General features: G+C 29.7%; 1 protein-coding gene across 2 annotated transcripts; it reads right to left on the bottom strand.

Annotated features, from left to right (window-relative positions):
* Positions 1-3,344: 3,344 nt before the first annotated feature.
* LOC119606840 (probable cytochrome P450 313b1) lies at positions 3,345-19,902 on the bottom strand. 2 transcript variants are annotated; one of them, XM_037960484.1, is made up of 7 exons: positions 19,693-19,902; positions 17,780-17,977; positions 12,336-12,518; positions 11,636-11,705; positions 9,332-9,458; positions 8,984-9,265; positions 3,345-4,215 (listed from the first exon to the last, which is right to left on the bottom strand). In XM_037960484.1, exons 1-7 carry the CDS (start codon positions 19,847-19,849, stop codon positions 3,541-3,543), a joined length of 1,692 nt encoding a protein of 563 aa, XP_037816412.1. In that variant the 5' UTR covers positions 19,850-19,902; the 3' UTR covers positions 3,345-3,540. The 2 variants fall into 2 exon arrangements, with proteins under 2 accessions (XP_037816412.1, XP_037816413.1); XM_037960485.1 differs by lacking the exon at positions 17,780-17,977.
* Between the last annotated feature and the right edge of the window lie 226 nt (positions 19,903-20,128).

The raw sequence follows: 20,128 nt of genomic DNA, 5'->3' as shown, positions 1-20,128 counted from the left end.
CAAAATAATATTTTTTATTTCAATTCATCAGGATTAAAAAATAAATGGAAACTTAAAGAAAATTAGTCAAAAAAGGTATTTAACATTTTTTGTATCGAAAATGAGACCATTTTGAAATTTAATTTCTTTTTCGATTTTTTGTCTAAGTGAGTCAAATAAATAATATAGGTAGAATGTACAGATTCACAGCTTTCATTTGATACCAATAATAGCATCATACAACATATATAAATATTTAAAATATTCGTTGGAAATTATGATAAATACCCGATAAAAATTAGAATTTCGAATGAATGAGGACATTCATTCTAACGTAATTCAAACTAAATTACGTACAGCTGAAATTTTGTATGGCTAATCATGTCATTCAGTTTGTAATTGGGGGTTGAATGATGAATGAGAGCGTGAATGACGAATAATTGCATCATGTTAACGGGGTATTAAAAATCTCAGCATAAAACTTAGACGGCTTACAGTCGATTTTAAGCCGCCGCCGGCTTACCGTCGTTAATATTTGTCGGCGTAGAGCTCTGCCACTCATCAGTTTGTCCCGGTTCACACAGAGCAGGGTGTACTGAATACAAAGTGACCCCATTAGCCCAGCTGGTCATTGTTTACAATTTTTTATACATAGACTTCTTACAGTCTTGAACCGTACGTTTGTCAAACTCCATATAAAAAAAATTGCCAATTGTGCGTTTGCTATTTTTAAGGTGAAAGTACACAACACGCATTGCGGCGTCAACGCGTTTTACGTTTTTGAGTTGGGAATTAAATGACAATTAATAATCAGATTAGTTAATCTAAAAATAAATGTAATCTAATCCCATGATGTAATAAGTAGTGCATCCTGGATAATCCCCTTTGATGTTCTTGAGTAGAAATTTAAACTTCGCAGTGTTGCCATACAAAACAACAGAAAACGTCACTCTTTGCTATCAAACCAATGATTGTTTTATAAAAAATAAGAAGACAATTGTAAGTGCATTATGAAAATTAACGAAAACTTAAATTAAAAGCAAAAAAATTGTATTTTAAAGTCGCCATAATTTATATTTATCAATAAATAAAACATTTTAATGTTTATTTTTATAAAAATTGTACTAATTTTTTGCATCAGCTGTTTACACTTTTGCAACTGAGTACTCAAGGAATCGCCCTTAATGTTTTTAAAATCAAAATTTTAAGTTTTTGTTTATTTTATTCATATTTTTCTTTCATTGTTAGTGAAATTTATTTAATTTTAGTTTATTCTTATTATATCATCGTCAAAAGATGCTGAACTTTTCGCGTTGTACGCGGCAACGCGTTATAGGCTTCTGTCATAAAAAGTTGAAACAGTGTATTTTCATTTAACAAGTTACATAGTGCAGTTTGTAACGCGTCTGCCGCGAAAAGTTCAGCAACTTTTGACGCGTCGGCAGCTGATAATGGTTGTATTTTGTTTTGGGTAGAATAAGAACAAACTAACTTTTGATTTTGTGTGTGGTAGAAAGAGATGGTTGACATTTCGTTCTCTTTTTCTCACACACAATGAAAATTTTGACAAAAAAAGTTTTCTTGTGTGAACCGGAAACATGAACCTAGAAGCATGAAATTAACTATGTAGAGCTCAGATTAAGTGAGAACCTATAAAAGGGAACTTTTGGTACTTTTTATTCTTCAAAAGGTATTTTTTGCATTTGGTTGGTTTTGGTCATACAGGGTTTTATTCAAATGAGTGTAACTTTTCACTTCTTGGTCCTATCAAAAATTGTCCAAAGGAGTTCTTCATTGTTTCCAAAAAAATTGTTTTAATTTTTTTTAAATTTTGTTTTTAAAAAAACTCCTTTTTTCAATAAAGTAATTTTTATTTATTCAAACAAAGAAATTTATTTAAAAAGTGGCTTTTATGACAAGCTTTTATGTATTATATAATTCGTTAACTATTTCAGTGTTATCAGATGATATACACATAATCCAAATTTCAATATATTTGTGCAACAGTGGTTTAAAACTCTGAATTTTCGAACGTTTTTTTCGATTATTCGAACATAACAATGCATTGTCTTCAGGTATCTTTATGTGTACTAAGTTTTAACCAAATGGGGCTACGGGAACTGGTCGAAAATTTTACTATTTTTGTCGCTCTTTTCTATTTAATTGCTACCAGTGTGAAGTATAAACGTCCCAGATTTTATGAAAGATTTCAAATCAAATCTGCTAGAATTCGTTGCAGTGTAAATAGGGTATTATTGTTTAATACGAACTCTGTGATATTATAAGGATATTCTAAACAATATGAATTTTGATGCAGTTAACTATTTTCAATCAAAAAGTCGATTTAAATTTTTTTTTTTGTTGTTTTCATTTCAGGTGATGAAATACAAGTGTTTGGTAATGAAAATTATTTATTAGATTAATAACAAATATTAATTAAATAATATTTTTTGTTATCAAATTATTGTACATATTAAATTTAGCATGGAAAATTTGTTTTATAAACCTTTTATACGATATCAAAAAAACAAGAAAATATTGCTTCTATGATTTTCTACCAAATGATAAGATTGCAACATTGCATTGATATCTTCTATGAACAAATGTTTGTAGGGTTTATTGGTTTTAATTCATTATGTTGCTTATTTGGTTGTATTGGTGTTACAGTACTTTTTGCTTATGGTCCATTCCACTTAAAGGCCAAAAACGGATGTAAGCCAAAACAACCCTATTCACTTGCAGGTTTTTTTCGAATTTCATACAAATTATTTGTTCTTAAGTCCATTTCGCCTATAATCCATTTTCGTTTAAAGGCCAAATTTTCTTTGCATGCATAACTAATATTGTATAGAAAAAATATTTCATATAGTCCACCCTTATTTTATTTTTTGAAAAAATAGAATCATTTATTGTAAATTCTTTAAAAAAGAAACAATCTAAGATTACAGAATTCTTTTAAAAATGTTCAACAATTTATATTTCATATAGAAATTGATATATATCTTGTGTTTGATTTATGCCCGTAATTTCCCTTGGTGTAAAAATATTTGGTAATTTTAATCCATAGGTACTGATTTGAAATACATGTCAACTTACTAAAGAGGTATAGATACCTGCTAGATATTTTGCACAGTAGATATCTATTTGTTGAAATTACGGGCATTTGTCATCCAAAGACCTATGCACGAAATCAGAAAGAAAAAAAAGAAAACAATTTTTAAAATTTTGAATGAAAACTACTCAGTTTTTGTTATTGTTTTTCATATAAAATTTTAAATGTTGTTTTACATTCTTCTTTCTCAATACGGGCCTTAAAATGGATCTCATAATTTAAGTTTTTTGTTTTTTATTACAATAAGCTTTTATTTTGTTTAAAAAAGTGGTTTTATTGAAATGTCCAAAATGTGTATTATATCAGGATTCAGTTATAGTCCATAAAGTGGCTTAAAAAGAAATTCGGTTATAATCCTAATTCGCTTATAGTCCACAAAAATTGTGCAACTGTAGTTGTGGACTACAAGCGAAAACTACTGTATTGGTTTGATTCATTTTGTCATAATTTTAAGATGTCCTTTGTTGGAGCTCACATAGTGGATATTGGCACAATTTCAGTGATATTGTCCCCTTTATAATTAAATCGGACATCTTTGCATCTGTGTGTATGCGAAAATTGCGAAATATTTTTGCCAACATTATTTTCATCAATATTAAAGCATAGCGGTAACCAATGCACATACGTAATCCCTTAGTGAATGGTATGAACGCGAATGGATGTGGTTTATGGGTTGTGGCAAAATGTTTGTCTGGATTGAAGGTTGTGGCATGGGCACCCCAAACTTGTTCACTTCGTTGCATGTTGAATATATCGATACCAATTTGTGTTCCTTCGGGTATAATAGTGCCATTACCTAATTGAAAATCACAGGAAGCTTGTCGCAATACCATTGGCACCGGAGCAAATAGACGCATGGCTTCATTAATCACCATTTCCGCATATGTCATACGCTCGAGATGTTCTAATGTAATTTCGGTAAGTACGAGATCATCGTATCCACCATTGCGCAATTGGTTTGGAGATTCTTGTAAATCTTTTTTTCCCGAGTTGTGGGCTCGTGTTTTTCTATTGTTAGTGGGAAAAATTTCAACAAGCTCATTGTATAATTTATCTTGATATTCTGGATGCATTGCTAAGCATAAGCAAACTAAATACAATGCAGTTGATGTAGTCTCAAATGTCTAAAAAAATAAATAACAAAAAAACTCTTGTTTATATAAAATTCGATTTTATATTAAAACATTTAAAATTTTTTAAGTTAAAAAATACGTATTATAAACCTTAAAGTATTTGCCGCGGAAACGTTTTTAATGCTCGGGAAAAAATTATATATTTTTTCAATGTACTTTTTATACTCTATATGAAATGGATAGGACCGATTTGAAATTTTCCAAAATTGTATAAAAGTTAAAACCGTAATGTATATGGGAAATTCCGTATCAAGTGACTCAAGGTTGCTACCATATAGCAGGCCAGAGACAAATTTTCACCTCTATCGGTAAAAAACTGCCGAAGTTGGAGGGGGTAAAATTTGGACATTTTGGTCATACAGGTTTTTTTTCAAATGAGTGTAACTTTTCACCTATTGTTCCAAGCAAAAATTATCCAAATGACTTTAGAAAGCTATTTCTTTAATGTTTCCAATTTTATTTAAAATTTTTATTTTTTTAATGTGTATTTTTTGTTCAATCTTAAAACGATTTTGTCAGCATCTTTGCAAAAAGTTTAAATTCTCGTAAATTTAGCAGAATTTATTTTTAATTTAAAAAAATTTCCAAAACATGACTAAAAATCGGGCAAAAAGAAAACAAGTAAGAGTGTTATATTCGGCTGTGCCGAATCTTGTGTACCCAAAATCAAATCATTGCCGAAAAGGAATGCTTTCTTATAAATAAACTTTGATTTTAAGAATCGATGCTTTTGTTATTATCAAAACAATTTTCTAATAATCTATGTATAATTTTACCATCATATCGATAGGATCAATTATGGATTGATCCTCCTAAAATTGGTAGAGAAATTTTGGCTAGAACAAAACTTGATTTTGTTGAATTTCGTCGCTGTACTTGTATTTTTAAGGTAGTAAAAAGCGTTAAAGTCATTTTCTGAGAGAGACCTTATTTGGAGGGGAGGTTTGGTCAATTATGGACCGATTCTCGTAAAATTTTCTAGAACGATTTTAGTTTAGGCCTTATATGGGGGTAGGGTCAATTATCAACCGATCCTTATAAAATTTTACAAAGCGATTTAGGTTCCTATAAAATATGTTCATGTCGAATTTCATCGCTATAGATGCTCCTTTTAGACAGTTATGAGCGTTAAAGTCATTTTCTGAAGGGGAACTTATATGGGGGATAGGGTCAATTATGGACCGATCCTTATAAAATTTTACAATGATATTAAGGTTCCTATAAAATATGTTCATGTCGAATTTCATCGCTATAGATGCTTCTTTAAGGCAGTTATGAGCGTTAAAGTCATTTTCTGAAGGGGACCTTATATGGGGGGTAGGGTCAATTATGGACCGATCCTTATAAAGTTTTACAAAGTGATTTAGGTTTCTATATGTTCATGTCGAGTTTCATCGCTATAGCTGCTACTTTTAGCCAGTTATGAGCGTTAAAGTCATTTTCTGAAGGGGACCTTATATGTGGTAGGGTTAATTATGGACCGATCATTATAAAATTTTACAATGATATTAAGGTTCTTATAAAATATGCTTATGTCGAATTTCATCGCTATAGCTGCTTCTTTTAGTAAGTTATGAGCGTTAAAGTCCTTTTCTGAAGGGCACCTTATATGGGGGCTAGGCGAAATCGAAATCAATACCAAACAAACTGCATCAATATGCTTCTTTTAGCCAGTTCTTTACAGTCTTCCATTTAACGTTAAAATACAACATAATTTCACTATTAGAAGTTGCATTTGTTTGGTAAATTTTCAAATATTTTTGGTTATGCTTTTGTCAAATTTGATATCGATCAGACCAGCCGAAAAAATTTCGATTCTGACCAACATTGCCACGAAGTCGAAACTTTTTATACCCACACACCACTTTAGTGGTGGTGCAAAAGCGGTGCGTGGTGGTGCGCTCATGTTTCTAACATAAATAGTACTGGTCCTTTACCTACATTTAAGTCGATCTGTAAACCTTGTAATCAAACTATAGGTCGCAATTTTGAAGATAGTTCAATTAAATTTGGTACATGATATTTTATTGTACCAGGGACAAATCCTATTGAAAATGGTTAACATCGGTCTATTATTTCACCTAGCCCCGTACAACTGATCCCCCCAATAGGGCTTTTCAGCTCATAATTATGTTTAACCGTTATCTCATTACCCACGTACTCGATATATAGATATTGAGATATATCACTTCGAAAATGAAAAACATACCAATTTCGAAGTGATATATCTCAATATCGACCCTGGGTTTGCGCTGATATTTGTAACGTAAATAGTACTGGTTCTATATCAAAGTAATGTTTTCTATAAAATTTTCAAAAACTATTTCGATATATATTGTTTAAACCGATTTATGACCGATTTTCTACTTTTATCTCGTACATCAAAACCCAACATACTCGGGTAAGCATAAAATAATATGTCAGTTATCGGACAAAAATTAAGTTTCATTATAAATTTTATGTTTTATTATCTGAACTTTATATATTCTTGTATTTTATGGGAAAAATTTTACCTAAACAACAAATTTTGTTTAAAATACACAGAAATAAGTCATTGTTCATAAATCTCTTTTGGACCCTGTAACCGATTTTGATGAATTAAATATTTTTCATTGCATATGACTGTAAATTTATGCTTATTTTAATAATTTTATTCTTATATAAACAAAAATATTAATGTTTGAATTTTCATGTTTTCATTTTTGACCATGACTTAACAATTTTTTTTGCTAATAAATTCCCTACTAACGAAAACAAAAACAATTTATTTAATGCTAATCGATTTTATATACCTTAATTAATAATATAGAAAAAAATTTTGTTCAATTATCTTTCTCTGTCTAACCCCCATTATTTTAATGTCTGGTTATATTTTATCGTAAGGTTAAATTGACAGTTTTCATACAAAATCCGCAGAATATCTACAGGTTAATCGATAACCGGAGGTGGAGTTAACGGGAATAAGAATAATAGCTTCTTGAAGTAAAAATTTTACAAAGTCAAATTCTACATAATGTACTTTACACACTATGCAGGAGTTTTTCTTAAGGTTTTTTGTATATAATATTTTTGTTAATAGGAAAACAATGAGAAAACTTTATAAAATGGCTAAAATTTGTACAGATGTTTTATTAAATTAGTTTTAACAATTATATAAACTATACAATGAAATTTATATCGAGCCCTTTTTGCAAAATGGACGTAAGCGACTTGATTTTCGATTTTCGTTTTTTTATAGAAATCGATAATTTAGGTATATTAGCATCATCTCTGAAAATTTCGTAGCTATAGATCCAATGGTTTCAACTTTACAAGAAAAAGAAAAAAGACGTAAGTACACATTTATTTTTTGTTTATGAATTTTGTAACAGCAAGGTGTCGGTTACGTCTAAATTTTCTTTTAAAATATATTAAATTTATAGAAAAATTTTGAACAAATTAACGTATTAAATTTGTTTGTGAATGAAATGCCACATATCTGAGTATAATTGTAATAAATTCATGTAATTATCACTATTCCATTGCAATTTATGTGCTAAAATTTATAATTTTCTATAACTTTTTATGAATTTAGTTAATTCTAATTACTAATTACATTGCATTTATATTATTACCATTTAACCAACTCTTATATTTGGTTGTAAATTTGTGGATTTCGGAAGGCGGACAGTTAGAATCTTCAAATTTTGCACGAAAAACTTTAACATTCATCTAAACATTTTGGGTAAGGAGGAGCCACGCCTATATTAAGAAAATATTAAATACGTATATTTTATATAATATAACAGTTAGAGTCCTCAAATTTTATCGGAGCAACTTTAGTGTCAATATAATTATTTAGGACAAAAAGTAGGCGGACTATCATTAGGGGGCGTGGCACCTCCCATATAAATTAAATTCAAAAATACTTTTATCTTGGAAACTATTACAGTTAGAATCTTCAAATTTTGCACGAAAAACTTAACATCCATCTAAACATTTTGGGTAATAAATTGGCGGACTACCCATGAGGGGAGCGGCACCTCCCATATTAATTAAAGACAAAAATTCATTTATCTGGAAAACTAATGGAACTAAATTCTTAAAATTTCGCACGAAGAACTTAAATATTCATCTGAACATTTTGGAGGAAAAAAAGCGGACTTTCATCTGGGGGGTCTTGAAGCCCCCACATGAATCAAATAGAAAAATTCGTATATCTGAGAAACTATTGGAGCTAGAATCTTCAAATTCTACATGGAGAACTTTGAAACTCATGTGAACATTTAGAGCATAACGGGCGGACTTTCAATGGGTGGCTTGGCACAACATATATGAATTAAATACAAAATTTCGTGCATCTTGGAAACTCTTATATTATTCAAATTTTTTATAGATAGATAGAAATTGGCGATAGATAGAAACTGGCGAACTTGCAATAATTTGCTTGACATCTTTCATATGTAACATATAATAAATCTGGTATTTATTTATACATATTCCTTTTAGGGTAGCAAAGCCCACTGGGTATAGCTAGCATAAGAATAAAATTACAACAATTACCATAATTTTACTTTACTAAGTCATATGCAATTAAATAAATTCAATTCATCAAAATTTTTCCATATTTATAAATGTTACAGTGTCCAAAAGATATTTAACATTGAAATTTATTTACGTATACGTTTTGATGATGGGCACATAATACTTGGTGTAGCCGAATAAGTATGACACTCGCTTTAAATGATCGTGATCAGAAAGCAAAATATTTTATACTTACAGCAGCCACGATTACATTTGCTTCGTCTCTAACGTCCTGCCATGTTAGTTGGCCTTCTTCAATATGTTGTTTAACTTGTTTAACGAAAACTCGTGATTTTGATTTATTTACTCTTCCAATTTCTTCCTCATTATCACATTCGTAAAAGTTTTGAAGATTCGCTTTTACCTTGTTTTCATTATCGTGCATTCTCATTCCGGTCGACATTGGTCTTTTTTTAACCGCAGTCGTTGTCGTTACTGTTGAAGGTGACGTATTAGAGTTTTGTTTCACTTCTAAAAGCTGTAAATCGAAAACACGAACAATAAATGTCAACCTTAAATAATGCTAAAAAATAAAAAAACTTACATTTTCGACGAATTCATACAGAATATTGATGTATTGACGCTGCCGCTTAAATAGCGATGAATATCGATATACTGTGTCCGAATATAGCCATGGTGATAACATTCTTTTGACACACACCTCAGTTATTCTAAAGTTGAGTAACAATACGTGAAATAAAGTACGACATTAAGTATTTATATTTTTTTGTATTAATATGTGCATTATATGTGTCCAAAAAATATCGACAAATAACAAACTTATAGACATTTTCTTTTCACAAATATGTTGCAAAAACGACTAAATAATTCTTATTTTAATCGTTTTTTTGCGTACTAAGCTAACGATATGTACATGTGTATGTATGTACAGTAGGATGTCCCGTGGACCACTTTTTTGGAGGAATACCTCTCAAACGATGCGTATTAATGTACTAAATACGAGAAAAATAAAAAATATTTTTTTTGGAAAGGCCCTCAGTTCCCTACCAGCGATCGCGGGAAAAATAATTACACTTTTTTTAGACTATTCCTGGTCCGCAAAACGACTTTTAGTGTATTATAAGGGATATATTAATTTCAAAGTAATCTAAAAAATTCTAAAATGGACCAAACCAAATGCCAAACTATTTTTTTAATAATTCTCTGTATAAACTAAAAATTACGACAATTTTGACACCTATTTCGATAAAAAGCGAGAAAAATAAGCCTTTTCAACCAACTTTTAATAATTCTCTGTATAAACTAAAAATTACGACAATTTTGACACCTATTTCGATAAAAAGCGAGAAAAATAAGCCTTTTCAACCAACTTAAAATAATTTTATGGACCAAAAATACTCTAAATTATTTTAAAATTATTTTTCCCTTAATCACCTCAAAATTACAGAATTTTTGAGACCCATTTCAAAATAATCGAAAATACTTTATTTTTTTACAAATTATACTGAGATCAGGTCAAGTGTAGGTATTCCTACATGAAATTCTTAAAAAGGCTGTTCCTCGGGACACTCTAATGTACAGTGAACACTAGACCGACTCACAAAAAATGGTGCTTGAGTTACCCCCTCAAAATATTCGCTGTTATGTAATATGATGTTATCCAAAATATTTTGGGTTTAGTGTTGTCCGTTCCTGAGCTTCAAAAAATATTTGTTTTGTTTTATGATGGTTCCCAAAATATTTTTGTCTAATTAATTTTTATACCTAAATATATGTACATACATACATAGAAATTCTTTTTTTGTAAATGTATTAACATATTTTTTTGAAGATTTGCTAATAATAAATAAAAAACTGCACTAAACATAAAAAATTGATATCCAAATATCGCTCATTTACTACAAGTATGGTATAATCCGAAAAAAGTCATATCGAGAAAAATGTCTTTGAAGGTTTAATGACGTTTTACTATTTTTTTTAATAACTTCTAAACAAATCAATTAATTTGATTATTATGAGATTCAGATAGTAGAGATTATTTTGTTTCTCTTCTAAATTGAAATTAAATTTTTATTTATCTAATATTCGTGAAAACATGAGATAAGTTTTTACGATTACAACCTATTAGAAATTGGATAAATCTATACGAAAGACTTTAGTATGACGCATGTTTTATAGTAAAAAACCCGAGTTTTGCATTATGTCAGTTTTGTAGTAAATAATCTATATGTATACAGTAAAAGATACATACATGTGTAGATGTACATACATACATGTGGGGGATTTCATGTCAAGCGACCAACTTTTGAAACCGATGTCTTCTGATCGGGATGAAATTTGCACCAATATTAGTATATTGGATAATAGTTTAGACCGAATTTTTTAAGAAGATCGGTAAAGAACTTTCAATATTACGTTGGGTCAAAGTTTAATTTTTTTTGTTTTGTTTCATCTTATCTATGTAACTTATTACCTATTGTTTGTAGAAAAAATTGTTCCAATTAGATAGCTATTTCTTCAATTTTTCGGAAAAAATTTTGGACTAAAATTCTTTTTCTTAACTTTTTTCCAAAACATTTATTTTGATACATATTCCACTCGCATCCAAATAAACAACCAAAAATTTCTTATAGGAAAAGAAAAAAAAAATAAAATTAATTTTTTCCGAAAGATTAGGGAAATAACTAGCTAAACTATTTAAAACAAATTTTCCTATCAGAGGAAAATCATCTCTGTAGGAAAACAAATTTTCCTACAGGACAAACATTGTATGATAAGTTAAATTGGCAATAATACTAACATTGGTGCAAATTTCATCTCGATCAGAAGGCATCGGGTCACTTGACATGAAATCCCCAATTTTTTAATACATTTCCATTTATCTTACCCATTATATGATTCAAAAATTCCAGCTGAGCCATCGTTTTGAAAGTTCATTTTTTTGCCCATTGTCGTCTCTAAGTGGCATCCATCAAATCCGATTTTTGAAAAAAGTTGAATACGAAGAAAAAAGATAAAAACTCTGTTATATGTACATACATACATACATACATACATACATACATACATACATACATACATACATACATACATACATACATACATACATACATACATACATACATACATACATACATACATACATACATACATACATACATACATACATACATACATACATACATACATACATACATACATACATACATACATACATACATACATACATACATACATACATACATACATACATACATACATACATACATACATACATACATACATACATACATACATACATACATACATACATACATACATACATACATACATACATACATACATCTATTGTACCGTGTTAAATATATAATTTGTTAATTGTTTTTGTTTAGTTTGAGCACAAACCAAGAAAATTCAAACTAATTTCTGTTCTTTTAACAAAGGGTCAAAATTCGGAAATGGACATTGCGAAGAAGTTTCATGTGTTAGAATTAGTAAAAGTTCTGCAGTTAAAAGTGACTAATACTTTTAAGCCAAAGCAAGGTAAATGTAATAGTGTGAGATAAAATAAATTACGTTGAACTTACGGCAGGCAGTCTCCAATACGCTTCTTTTCAAAATTTCATAAATTTCCAATGGTTGACATTGAGCCATTATCAGTTTAGTTAAAAGAATGTTGGCTTCTTGATTAAATATAGGCAAAAATGTATGGATGACTTGGCGACTAAAGGCTGGATTTATAAGACGTCTGTGTTTGTTCCAACGCGGTGCTGGGTGAGAATAAAAAGAATCATAATGCAATCAATAATTCTGTAACTTCTAAACCATTAGTCGGATTTGACCAAAATCACATGTGTAAAGACAAAATGTTGTCGAGTTTAGGTTGCATCCCATGTGTCTAGCGTCCTCAATTAGGTCACGTAAGTACAGTCTTTAAAATGATCGAAATTCTTAAAAATAACATATATTAGACCGACTCACAAAAATGGTGCTTGAGTTACCCTTCTTAAAATATTCGTTGTTATGTCATATGATGTTACCCAAAATATTTTGGATTTAGTGTAGTCCATTCGTGAGCTGGACAGTTTTCAAGAAAATATCCTAAGGGGGATACGACTTTCATGTTCTATTCAAAATCCAGCTTCAAAAAATCTTTGTTTTGTTTTAAGATGGTTCCCAAAATATCTTGAGTCTATTGATGGCCGTTCGTGAGCTGGACTGGTTACAAATAAAGGCCCTTTGTAGTTATTTTTTAAAATTTTTCAGTTTTTTCTTAAACAAAATATACAATATCATTTGAAAGGTTTTTTGAAGCCGCGTCTAACGCTGTACAAAATTTGAAAATTTAAAACCCCTTTCAAATGATACCCCATATTTTATATATTGCTTCAAAACAAAACTAAAATTAAAAAAAAAAAAATCAAAAGTACCTTTTTAAATTTGGTTCAGCTCACGAACTTATGCTTAATTTCACGTTCCTAACATGAGCAACACGTTCATTCGTACCGTATTATTCTGTGTATTGTTGTTTGTTATTTGTGTCTCAGCCAGTGATGCCAAGTGTAGGGATTTTTCCCTTTTTGTAGGGATTTTTTTCAAAAATTTCACGTGTAGGGAAAAAGGGAAAGATTTTTTACTATTGTCAAGTTGTAGGGATTTTTTCAATTTCATGCTTTTTATCAACTAAAAATATACTATTTCATGTATTAAACTTTAAAATTAAAAATTAAATCAATTTTAAGTGTAACGTTAGTAAAAATTCCGCTTGTAATTTCTACAATATGTGTACCTACATATCGCTACAAGACTGGCATAATCCAAAATTCGGGTTTCTTGAACTGAGGTCTACAAAACATGCGACATACTAAAATCTTTCATATAGTTTTATCAAATTTCTAATATGTCTATTATTTTCGATGTGAAATCGATTTTTTGTAAACGTAAAAACTAAAACCCACGTTTTCGTGAATATTAGACAACTAAAAATTGAATTTCAATTTAGATGAGAAACATATTAACCTCAACTATCTGAATTTGGATTTTTAAAATCCCTTGATTTATTTAAAAGTTATCAAAGAAAATAGTTAAATGTCATTAAATATTCATATCCATTTTTCTTGAAACGACTTTTTTGGATTATGCCAATCCTGTAGAGCGATATATTCTGACTCCTTATAGATAGAGTAGTCGGGGGCTTAATGCAGTAACTCAGGATTGAAAAAAATAATTTAATGTTCTGAAAATGTATAAAAGTAAACGCAAAAATAAACCTTATTTAAAATAATTATATTAAATTTTAGTTTTTTTTTGTTATTTTTGTATTTTTATAAATAAAATAAACTTGGAAAAAATGGAAAAAACTAGTGTAGGAAAAAATGTAGGGAAAATAAAAAGTGGGTGTAGGGAAAAAATGGATTTTTTCTCATAAGCGTAGGGATTTCGGAAAAAAATCTCCTCGCATAACTGGTCTCAGCATGCATCAAAAACCGAAATTTTTTATGAAATTTTCAGAGGTTATGTTGGATTTTTGTTCATATCCCGAATATAAATATGTATGTGGTGTCTTCAGAAAATTGATTTTTAACAAACTTACAGACACTCAGATGGACATAGCTTAATCGACAAAATTTTAAAACGTCGTTTTTATTTTGTTAATTGTAAAAAAGTTATAGCGGTTTAAAATAATAAAATTTAAAAAACCGTCAAAAATACGGGTTAAGCTATTTTCAAATAAAATAAGTACCCATTAGTAAACATTTATAAGGACTATCAGCGCATGTTAAAATAGTTATCGCAAATTTCATATTTCAGAAAATACACTGATAATAAAAAAAAAAAAAAAAATTTTTTAATTTTTTAATTATTTAATTTTTTAATTTTATTAATTATTATTTAATTTTTTTTTGCAATTTCTTTCCAAACTCAAAATTTTGCAAATAAAACAAATTATAAAAAATTGTCCTAAAATTAGAGATGATTTTCAATGCATTGCAAAATGAACTAGGTTAATATCTCAGTCGGTTTGAAAAATATAGGCATTTGAAGTAGCTTTCTCGTATATTTTTGTATCGATTTAAAGTAAGATATTAATAATTTTTTATTTTTGCAAATTTTTTTCTTCGCCGCATTTGAAAACATAATTTTAATTAGTCATTATTATGTATGAATTCATAGTAATTTTGCTATATATGTGAAATTTTATAAGAAGAAATTTTATAAGAATCAACATAATTTACTGCATAAATTTACAACATTTTTGCATCACGTCTTTGGTTAAAAATACAAAGAAAGAAATTAAATTTTGAAAATATTTTAAAATTGTCATAAAAAGTTCGCATTTAAACATTTTTTAATGCGCATTTGACTCGTTAATTATAATGAAATTAAATTTATGCGGTATTACAACTGTATTCGTAAAAAGCTATGAATGTCATATTAAAAAATGTCACATTTTTAAAAAATTTACGCCTATTTTTGGCAAGTTTGTCCTTAGAAATTATTACACCTATTAAATACCGTTGCTTTAATTTAATTTGATTAATGCTCGCACATGGACTTAAAAAAAAATAAAAAAACGCAAAAATTTTGGTTACATTTGTTTCATTTTAATTTTTGTTTTTATTTGCACCAAAAAGTATTAATGAAATGGTATGGTTTTTTAAATGTCCAAAGTCTTGTGACTCTTGTTTATAAAGAATGGCTCCGTAAGTTTTCAACTAAGAGTACAGTTTTGAAATGAATGAAAAAACTCTGGTAATTTTCAAAGCATTTTTTTCGTTTTTAAAGTTTTAAATGTTCATAAAGTGGTTTGCAATTTTGGACATACATGCGTTTGGTACATTATACCGAAATGTATCAAAACATTTACTTATTTTAAAAGATTAACAAAATACGAGGCATTTTAATTCAGTTTTATCGATTCTTAAAAATTTTTGATTTTGCGCAAATATAACAAATAAGAGTGTTATATTCGGCTATGCCGAATCTTATATACCCACCATCAAACCGTATGCCGTAAAAGGAATGTTCCGCTATAAACATCAGGGTGATATTTGGAATAGGGCTAACGTCAAGCTTATGAGATCTTTCAATTAGCAAAATATTAATTTTTAAAAACAAAACATTTTTCCAATTTTTAAAACATGAACATACATATATAGATATATGGGCGGTAAGATCAATTAAGGACCGATAGTCGTAAAATTTGATAAAAAGATTTCGGTTCCCATAAAACTTTGTATACCAGTAATTAGCGTTCGGTAGGAAGATTTACGTTCCTATCAAAGTTGATTATGTCGAATTTCGAATACGAGTAGTATTTTTAAGACAGTAATGAGCGTTATAGTAATTTTCTTAAGGGGACCTTACATGGGGGGTAGGGTAAATTATGAACCGATCCTCATAAATTTGGTAGACCGATTTTGGTTTATATATGGGGAATTTCGTGTGAAGTGACAGAACTTTAAAAATCGATGTCTTCCGATTTGAAAATTTGCACCAAGGTTAGTACCATGGGATAGTAGGCCAGACAGCTCTATCGGTCAATAACTGCCGGAGTCAGGGGGGTTGTACATTTTGGTCATACAGGATTTTATTCAAATGAGTGTTACTTTTCACCTATTGATCTTAGCAATAATTGTCCAAAGGAGTTCAGATAGCTATTTCTTCATTCTTTCCAAAAAAAAATTATTTTAATATTTTAAAATTTTTTTTTAAATAATTTTTTTCAAAATGAGCCCTTTTTTATTTGTTTGCTTAAAAGAAAGCTTATACAATTTCCTTGAAGGGCTTTACAGTGGGTAGTGGTCTAAGCTTTCTTTTGAGCAAAAAAAAATACAACAAAAAAGACCATTTGAAAAAATACGGGAAAATTATTGAAAAAATGTTATTCTTGAGTTAAATTTTTTTTTTTGATAGATAGATCATGATAGTTCACTCGCATCCCATTATGGAACTATAAAGCTCTTCATTGTAGAATTGTATAATATAAAAAAGGCCCATTTTGAAAAAAATATTTAAAAAAATTTTAAAAAATTGTTTTGAAAAGAATGAAAAATTACTATCTGATCTCCTTTGTATGACCAAAATGTCCAACTTTGACCCCCTCTAAGTCCGGCAGTTCTTGATCGATAGAGCTGAAAATAGTGCAAATTTCGTTTGGACCGATTCTCATAAAATTTCGTACCTTTAAAACATTTATGACTGTTAAAGCTGTTTTTTGGGGGGACACTTTAATGGGGGCTATGCGAAAACGTGGACTAATAATGCCCATTTTATACCAATACCAAACAAACCTATTCACAATCGATGTCGTACTGTTGTATCATTGTATGTCATAAAAATTCTCAAATATGATACCCTACAGCAGTTATGTTAAAAATGTGGAATATACATATTTTAATAATAAAGCATTAATTATGATTTTTACCTTAATTCTGAAACATTTTAACAATTTCTGGTGATTTTGTATGGTTAAATGAATTCCGATCATTACGAAAATTGGCAGTATCATTTGACTTATATAAAATTAAGTTTTGCCGATTTGATTTGAGAGATACAATAACATATTTATGAGCCTAAAAGCCCTATTCGGGGGTACATTTGTATGGGTGAAATAATGAACCAATTTTAATCATTTTATAGGCTTCGTCCTTGGACAACAAGAGTATGTTCCAAATTTCATCAAATTATCTTGAAAATTGCGACCTGTAGTGTGCGCACAAGGTATATATGGACTCAGACGAACATACAGACAGACGGACATAGCTAAATCGAAAGTTATTCCGAGCCGATTGGTATACTTTAAGGTGTAGGTCCAATATTTTTGGGTGCACAAGCGCATAATACCCTCCTCCCTAATATAGTGGTATAGGGTATAAAAATTACGACATACTATGATACAACTACTATGATACAACCATACAATACCGATTGTGAATTGAATATAGTATGTGTTTGAGGTTTTAAGTACACATCCCTACTTATTGCATTTATTGTTAGTGTATTGTTGTAGGTTTCAATTTTAACTTACAGCTGGAAGTGAACAAGCCATCTCCGATGGCAGTTGCCATGAAACGATAAAGGTCTCCTTTGTTCGTACAGCAGGCAGAATTAAAGATGGTTTCAATTGTTTCCGGATCATTAACATAAAGGAAACATTTGGTTCCCATCCATGATACAAATGGGGCTTTGTATTGCTGCCCCTTTTGCTGCATATATTGGAGAAATCCTATATAAGACACAGTATTATTATTAAATATTATTTTAACAATTATAAAGACAATAAATAATAATATATCGTCACCTAAATCGACTTTTTCATTGAATTTGATGTACATATGGCATCAATTGGACACCGCCGACCAAAATGATCGATTTAACTAACAAAAAACAAAAAATAAACGGCCTAATATACAAAAAGCTGTTACATCAAATGACTAAAGAATAGGGGTATAACTTTTTTGGGCGGCAAAATACCACAGCACTACCTTATAGCCAATACTGTCCTGATAGTAAAAGGCTATATATACCTTACACCACTATAGTGGGGAGGGATTTATGCGTTTGTGCTGATGTTTGTAACACCCAAAAATATTCGTCCTACACCTACCTTAAAGTATACCCATCGACTCAGAATCACTTTCTGATTTAGTTATGTCCGTCTATGTGTCCATGTAAACCTTTTGCGCCCTCTACAGGTCGCAATTTTCAAGATAATTTGATGAACTAAGGACGAAGTCTATTGAAAATGGTTAACATCGGTCCCTTATTTCGTATAGACAACATACAACCGTACCCCAGAATAGGGCTTCTGAGCTCATAATAATGTTAAATGTTCTTGTATCACTTCAAAAATCGACAAAACTTAGTTTTATATAAGTCTTAATGAACCTGCTGATTTTCGTAATGATCGGGCCTCATTTAACCCTATCCCCCACAAAAAAGTCCCTTTCAGGAAATGACTTGATGGTCAAAATTCACTTATAAACACTTATGTCACGATGATATTCTGCATAAATAACTGATGTAGACGTAAATCCCTCTACAAACATTTATAAGGGTAGGGTCATATTAATACCCTGCCCCATATAAGCCTTCTTTTAAGAAATCTCTTTTTTGTCAACAAATTGTTAAAATATTCCTGAATTAAGCTAAAAATTAAATTAAACACTTTATTATTAAAAACAATAATCAAAATTTATAACATAATCACTGGTGTAAGGTATCATATGGTCGGCCATGCCCGACTATAAATTCTTACTTGTTTTTAATTCAACTCGGTGAAAAGCAATTTCTAAAATGATTTTGTTCGTCATTTTTACTAATTTTTTTTTAATAATTTTCATATAAACAATTAAATAAAGCAATTTGTTAGAAACTCCATAACAGAGGTTTAAAGAACACCGTTGTCTTTAAGACAATGTAATACAAATGCAAAAATGTTGGCAAAAATATATTTTTTTTTTCTCATTTAGAAAAAGTAATATTTATACAAAACTTCATCGCCTTTGGTGCGGGAACTTTTTTCACGATCGCGAAAAAATAATATCATATTCCTTAAAATCTGTTCACGTCCTACAAGGTCTTGCTATGGAATTTTTGATATTCGCAAAAATTTCAAAAAGTTATTACCCACTAAAGAACCTAACGAATCGTTTCCAAAAAAGAAAAAACATCAATACAATCTGTTAATCGTTAAACAATCTGTCTATGGCATTTCCACCGAAAAGTCTACTTTTGTCACATCACGTTACGCCTATATCTAGGGAAAAATATATATTTTTAAATTATTTATTTTTTTATATAGACCTCTAATAGCTCTATGCATAGGATATAGAGGCGATCAATTAAAAGGAATGGTCCTAAGATATTATCAATTAATATGCGTTACTTTTTGGTGGAAATGCCCATATTTTAAATAGTTTAAAATATATTATGACTCACCTTCTGGTTTCATCATTTGCAATCCTAAACCTATAAATGGCAGTCCAAGTGGTCCTCTAAGTTGCAAGTACAGTTTGTAGAATCTGCGCCTCGACCATAAAAAATAAATCCATAACGTCATAACAAAAATAGACAAAAATAAAAATACTATTGACATGTTGTAGTGGTTCGGCGCTTAAAACGAACGACTTAAATATTCAAATACTGAAATCACACTAAATTATTGTTTGCATTTCACAAAACAGCGTTTAGTGGGAAGTAGAAAAATATTCGAGTTCTCCTCCCCTCTTGCGTCTTATATCTGCAGTCATGATGTTTTGTTTACTTAACAAATTATCAATAATCAATAATAAATACTACACAAAATCAATTTAGGTACAATGATCAGTATGCGAATACTCTTGGGCAATTGTAATGAGAATCCGTATTGCAATTC

This window comes from Lucilia sericata, unplaced genomic scaffold (genome assembly GCF_015586225.1).
Source record: "Lucilia sericata isolate MDLA Ls3-8-SP2 unplaced genomic scaffold, ASM1558622v1 Contig000627F_arrow, whole genome shotgun sequence".
Lineage (NCBI taxonomy): Eukaryota > Metazoa > Arthropoda > Insecta > Diptera > Calliphoridae > Lucilia > Lucilia sericata.
The sequence above is the reverse complement of the archived record's forward strand: the minus strand, read 5'-3'. Positions and strand labels throughout refer to the sequence as shown.

Bases quoted from the DNA above. Each gene is read 5' to 3' on its own strand.
- LOC119606840 (XM_037960484.1), bottom strand. From the start codon at position 19,849: ATGTCAATAGTATTTTTATTTTTGTCTATTTTTGTTATGACGTTATGG. The intron at 12,519-17,779 runs GTAAGTTAAAAT...ATTCTCACCCAG, and splicing joins TGGCTTGTTCACTTCCAGCT to CACCGCGTTGGAACAAACAC. The intron at 11,706-12,335 runs GTAAGTTCAACG...GATGCCACTTAG, and splicing joins CGTATTGGAGACTGCCTGCC to AGACGACAATGGGCAAAAAA.